Source organism: Pteropus vampyrus, unplaced genomic scaffold (genome assembly GCF_000151845.1).
Source record: "Pteropus vampyrus isolate Shadow unplaced genomic scaffold, Pvam_2.0 Scaffold4, whole genome shotgun sequence".
Taxonomy (NCBI): Eukaryota; Metazoa; Chordata; class Mammalia; order Chiroptera; family Pteropodidae; genus Pteropus; species Pteropus vampyrus.
This window is the reverse complement of record NW_011888785.1, coordinates 21622952-21629659: the sequence shown is the minus strand read 5'-3', so window position 1 is coordinate 21629659 and position 6708 is coordinate 21622952. Positions and strand designations below refer to the sequence as shown.

Sequence of the window (6708 nt, the reverse complement as noted above, 5' to 3'; positions counted from 1 at the left end):
TACTGCTTGGAAACCATTAATCACATGTAGATAGAACAGAGCTGACTGCCATTGAGTTGTTCAAGTACTAAAGCAGTCTGGTTTGATGTTAATGCGTTAGGTTGCCTAGAAAAACATTTGTAAGAGCTGCAGGCCATATATATATATATATGCAGAGAGAGAGAGAGAGAGAGAGAGAGAGAGATATGAGACTTTCAACTGTTCTTCAAGTACTGGGAAAAATATCATCCTCTCAGTAAACTCTTCCCTGACCGCCATATTTGACTGCTACATCCCCCACTCTCTAGCTTACTTTCCTGATTCAGTTTTCTCCACAGTATTTATCTTCAATCTTGCTATGTAATATACTTATGTATGGTCTTCCTTTCCTTATCAGAATCAAAACTACATGAAGACAGAAAATTTTGTCTCTTCTATTTGCTGGTATATCCCCCTGTTGCCAGAATGAGACCAGAAGCATAGTGGACATCGAAAAACTATTGTTATGAATGTTTGACAGCTGAATGTCACGTGCAAAATAAAATTATCCTCAAACCCAACTGCACAGACTCAGTTTAAAGAAAATACATCTAGTAAAACAAGTGGGTTTATTCTAACATAGTATGTTCACCAAAATTAAACCATCAATGACTTGGTTTACAAAAAAAAAAAATATATAATATATAGGAATTCTTACTATAAGATTGATAATACTTCTTTGCCAAGTACTTTAGGGGGAGGTTTTCAGAGCAAGCCATTTCCTTTCCCATTAATTTGACAACAAAGATGCCAACTTTAAATAGCATACTGTAGTCTGAACTCCTGAATAGTTTTATGATTCATTTTAACACACTCTGAAGTCTACCAACCACTCTAATCAAAGTCAAAATGACCTTTTTAACTGTAAGAGCTTGTTAACTACTAGACCACAAAGGTAAAAACACTAGAAAGTTCCTTCAATAAATTCACAATCTGTGAGCAGTACTTGATTGAGGGAAACTAACTGTAGTAGAAAATGCATTGGGAGTAAAGAGAAGAAATTTTAATATGTATACTGTAAAACCCCAAGACGAAATTATATAATATTTTTCAAAGTTGTTTACCTAGTTTGGGAAACTTTCGGTCTTGGAACAACCATTAACATCCAGCAAGATAATATTGCATGCATACACACACACACACAAAAACAATAATCGACAAAATATGAAATGCTCACTATGCCAAAAACTGTTTTAGGTGCTTTAGATAGATGAATGCACCTCACAACAACCTTATTAGAATTAAATAAACACATTTAGATTTACTGTTAGATTTAGCCTGTTATGATTAAGAAAACTACAGCACATAAAATTAACATCCAAATAGCTCACAACTAGTTAAGAGCAGTTAACAACTAGCAGTCTGGCTTCAGAAACAGCTTTCTTCCACTGCTACATCATTCCAAATTGAGATAATCGAACTAATATTAGATTATTCAAATCAAATGAGTTAGATGACTCAAAGAGCCATGACTCTACTTGTGACACATGCGGCATTTCACAGCTAAATAGAGTAATTTGTAAGTAAAGAAAAAATATACAGACTTATCCACTCATTTCTCAGAAAATTCCAACCAAAACACCATTCTATCAAATACATCAATGTTTAGTTATACAAAAACAGATAAAAAAAATTAAAGGTGATTTCATATTTTTCCTATGCAAATATGTGTAAGTTTTGGAGGAACAAAAAATAATTAGAAGTATTGATAGTTATTGAAAAGATCATGCTGCCAAAGAAATAATGGTGAAACCTTGTATATTTTATATCTTGACATTTTCATTCCTGAATATACAATGTTTCCTTCGAGGGCACAAGGTGGCAAGAGCATGAGCCTTGAACTTAAGAGATGAAAACATACAACATAGTTCTGCCACTAAATAACTACTTGGTTTGTGACAAGGCCTTAAGGCTCTGAGCCTCAAGTTTTCAGGGTGTCTGAAATAAAATTGAGACATGGTGAAGTCTAGGGTACCTAGATCCCACTCTCCTGCTGTATTTTCTTCATGACACTTCCCACTATTTGAAATTATATTGTTTTGTTTATTTACTTGTTCATTGTCTGTCTCCTTATCTGGAAAAGAAATTCAAAGAGGACAGTTATTTTTCACTGAACTAAAACAGTGTCAGGTACACAGTGGTTGCTCAATACATTATTTGTAAAATGGGTAAATATATGGTAACTATTAAGTGGGTTAGTTTCCTTCCTGATGTCTTATATGTGTGGGTTCAGTGTTGACTAGCTGGTGCTGTGTAGGTTTACTGTGATTCTTTGAGAAGAAGTTTTGGGGGATAAATATTCAAATAGAATTGACAGTCAAATTGTCCGCATGCCAGGCTCAAATGAATAAAGAAAAAAAAAAAAAGTCCATATGATAGATATGTACCTTTATCTATATCTATTATAAGCCATTCAAATGTAAGTTAATACTAAAATCTAAAATAGAAAAGGAAAAGAAAGGTTAAAAAATGAAAAAATTAAAAAGATAAAAAAACTATAATTAATCTGAGATAAATCTTTGTATATCGGTTAACTTTCATTTTCTCTTCCCTTTTCAAAGTTTTTGTCCATTTCCTCTCTAGGTATATTACCTATCCTTTCTTCTGAAGTTTTCCAAACAAATAACATTGCAGACACTAATGATTCCTAGGTATAAATATCTTCAACCCATGTAAGTTCTTTAGTGATAACTGTGAGATAGAAAATATTCACACTATTACAATATTGAAGCAGGTCATCTCTCAAAAATTATTTTTACTACAGATGTAGAATAATTGTACATGTTGCTGTGAAAATCCCAACTTGTAAGGATACACACACACACACACACACACACATATAATCACAAAATCTAAAAATATAGAACATCCAATCTCCAAGGTTCCTTACTTGTTACTCAAGAAACAGATTTAATACGAACAAATGTGCAAGAATTCAAAATATGCAACTGAAGAGAAATCTCTTTATACAACAATAGAATCAAACAAGCTCCTGTGGATTTAGAGGTTCAAAACTAAGTCTTTATCAAAGAGCATTCTTTGGATAAAATTGTTATTACATTTCTGTTGGCCTTTAAGAAATCCCTCAAAATAATCTTGCAGCTGTTCAAAGTAGCTGGCTGCGTCTCTGGTGAGCACCTAAGGAAGCATGAATTGTGGAAGGCAAAGAAAACAAAGCTGATTTTGTGCCCATAAAAATTAGTTTTATTGCAAACAAAATTAATTTTTCATTTTGACTGATTTTTCTAACCTCACATTCTTTCAGTGTTTTAGTGCCCAAGGACAAAATTTTAGACTCCCTCAAAACTACCCAAGTATAGGTAGTTCTAGCTGACCTGAATTCATTAGAGTCATATGAGAAAGAAAGAAAATGCCAAGGAAGAGTTATGATTATTACTTCAAAATTAGGACGGTGGTATACAAGCAATTTTCCTCACCAAACTCAAAATTAGCAGTAATTCTTGTCATAACTTTGTCTATTCAGGAATAGGCCACTTTTAAAAAGTAGAAAGTCAAAATTTGAACTACTTCCCTTCTAAACTCTCAGATGTGAAACAGAAGAAGTGGTTAGGAAAACTGTTGAAACTCTTGAAAGTAGATGGGAAATGTAGAGTTCATAGTGCTGAACTGATGATTTTCAAAGAGAGGACTCCACATTCTTTAAAATGGAAAAAGGAGTGATCCATAAGAGTGTGAGGCTGCTGTGTCTGTTGAGGGTGGGTTGGGAGGAGATTTCCACAATTGTTACTCTGCATTGAATCTTTGTTACTGCTTATCAGCCTTTGATATGCAGATAGCTTACATTTAGATTAAAAATTTAAAATGATATAACATTTAAAAAGTATACTGAGTATAAAAAGCCATCAAAAGAATAGTTCTTTTTGTATTTAATCCAACACTTTTATACCAGTTTTCCTTTTTATATAAGCACTAGATGCTAAGAAGAGTAAGAATGTATAGAGAGATAACTAAGATGATTTTGAACTCCTGCAAGGTTAATTCCAAGCCTAAAAAATATATTCAACAAAAAAACCTTCTAACTAAGAATAAACTAGTAGCAGCTATATGGAATTAATGTTTCCTTATTTTAAGGATAATTTGTTGTTTTCAAATGATCAGCTTACCACATTTGATTTAACATTTTACAATCACTGGAATGAAATTTTGATTATGAACACAATTTATCACAGTGATGATTTACTTTTTTTCTCGTAAATTTATCAAGGGACATAAAACCTCATAAATCTGTAAACCTCTTTCAGCTACCCAGTGATCTTAAACAGATCATGTAGTCTTTCAACTCCATTTAAATTTGACAATTGAAAATCATATAATCAGTTAGTCAAATATCAATCAGCATAATGCTTCTGTAAACTTTAAAGTTCACCCTGATTGGTAAATGCCTCAGGACAGAACTACTTAAGTCAAGAGTCTGAGAAAAAGCACTAGGCACCCAGGTTCTATGCAGCACAAAACTTACTCAGGAGCTGAGCCATGAACTAATTTGAGATGTTGGCAAATTTCTCAATTTTCAGCACCTCAGTATCTTCATATATAGAAAAGGAATGATAACAGAAAAGGTGGTGGTGAGGATAAAATGATATGATTCACACACAGTACTTATACTAATATCTTGCTCATAATGAATCCACATTTACTGATTATTAACTATTATTAAAGTTTCTTTGCAAGTCTGATTTATTTTGCATTGTTCACCCATATCGATGCAATATTCTTGTGTTATTCACTATATAATAGAAACCAAATAGAGTTCCTTTTTTTCCTCCCTTTAATTTCTTTATTTTCAACTTTCTATATATTTTTATTTTTTTAATATTTATTTTCTGTTCCATTCTAAATATAATTTTAAATACCAGCAAATAAACAAATATGATATATACAATACGATGGGCTGTGAAAAATCCATATACTTGGGTCATCCACATCTCTATCAGGACAGAGAGCATTTCCATAATCCCAGAAAGTTTTCTCTCTCTTCCCTTTCTAGTCAATCCACCCTAAACAACACAAAGGCAATTTTCTAATTCTTTTTTTAAACCATAGTTTATATGCTCTAGAAACTATAGAAGAATATAAAAACTCAAAAATAGTATGTTTAATTCATGAGATGTAAATTCCAAACAAATACAAACATACAAAATATGTAATGGGTATATATAATATGCTAATTCCACTTCCACTTACATTTGACATCAAATTAACTTTTATTATTGATATTTGATTTGAATAAAAAATAAGCTATCTCAAAAATCAGAGGATATCAAAACTGCCAGCATAATTTTTATCTGATATGTTAAGAATAAAAGAGTCTGAGTCCCCTGCATTCTTCACATTATTTAAGTATTAAAGAAGTCAAGGGTATATCATAGAAAAGAAAACAAAAGAAATAAATCTTTGAGCATGAAACTTGGCACTCTCTGTCTACTTTCTCTCTTTCTCAGATATATACATATTACAAATACACATATATGTATTATACATACATGTACACAAGATGATTAAATATAACTCGTTAACTTTGCCATTATATCAATTTAAACATTTAAAAACAATCATCTTAGCAAACTAAACCTTTCACATTGCCCTTTTAAAATAATAAAACACGTATATGCTTGAGATGTTAAAGGTATTTTAGGGTGTTAATTTTTTGAAGATACCTTACTGTTTTAAAAAAATCTCCTCTAGGGACAAACTAATTAGAAGCAACTATATGTAATTAATGTGATTTTCATTGTTTAGGGATTGATTTGTTTTATAGCCATACTGATTTTAACTTGAAGACCATAATTTCCTAATTTTACTAATCAGTAGTTGATCATTGTAAATAATAGGGTGAAAAGTGTACGTACATGAACAGCTTTGGCATCAATTTTCCTCACAAAAATAATAAATAATTGATTGGGCTTTGTGTTCTATAATAATATTTTTATTAACTGATGCCAATACTATAAACATTTCAGTGAAGTCAGCATGACTTTATAAATAAAAGAAATAGTAATCAAAAGGACAATTTAAAAAACATTTACACATTTACCTTTGTAGCTTAGCTTGAGTCGTGGAATATTTTGCTTAGAAGTTCCAATGACCGGAAGAAAGAACACGGGCATGCTTAGCACCGTCAAGGCATGAAAAAGGTAAAAATAGTAGCTTCTGGACTTTGTTCTCTCATCTTTATTAGCATTCATGATGAAAACAATGTTCTCTTTGAAACACTAGTAACAATCTAAAAATAAGAAAAGACCAATTAATATAACAAGCAGCTTGCATATTTTCTTATACTTACTAAATTATAAATTTATGCATGTGTATAGATTTTAAAAAAACAACTGCTCCTTCTCTCTTGTTTTGCTCGTACAAATTTTTACAAGGAAAATGAATCAGAATTGAGTAATAAAATTCAAGTCTGTCTTTACTCAGTTGTGGAGATCAGTGAAAAAATTAAAATCAACAATTGATGTTAACTAGCATCTTTATCTAATAAAGATTGTTTATGCAAATGTAGAAGAAACCAATTCTTTCCATAACTTGATGAATTCTTTGATCAGATAAAAATACTGATAGACTCCTACCTTTTCCCCATATCATCCCCAAAGGAAAAGATCCCCAAGCAAAAACAAAACAAAAGTTGTCATTTTGTGGGAGCTCTTCCCTTGCTTCGGACTTAAAAGA

General features: G+C 31.5%; 1 protein-coding gene across 1 annotated transcript in view; it reads right to left on the bottom strand.

Annotated features, from left to right (window-relative positions):
• Window positions 1-6243, bottom strand: part of SEMA3D (semaphorin 3D) — a 115013-nt gene extending 108770 nt beyond the window's left edge. The window contains exon 1 of the mRNA XM_011364373.2: window positions 6074-6243. Within this exon, the coding sequence (XP_011362675.1) occupies window positions 6074-6224 (151 nt within the window). The 5' untranslated portion in view covers window positions 6225-6243. The remainder of the gene's footprint in view (window positions 1-6073) is intronic.
• Window positions 6244-6708: the final 465 nt, after the last annotated feature.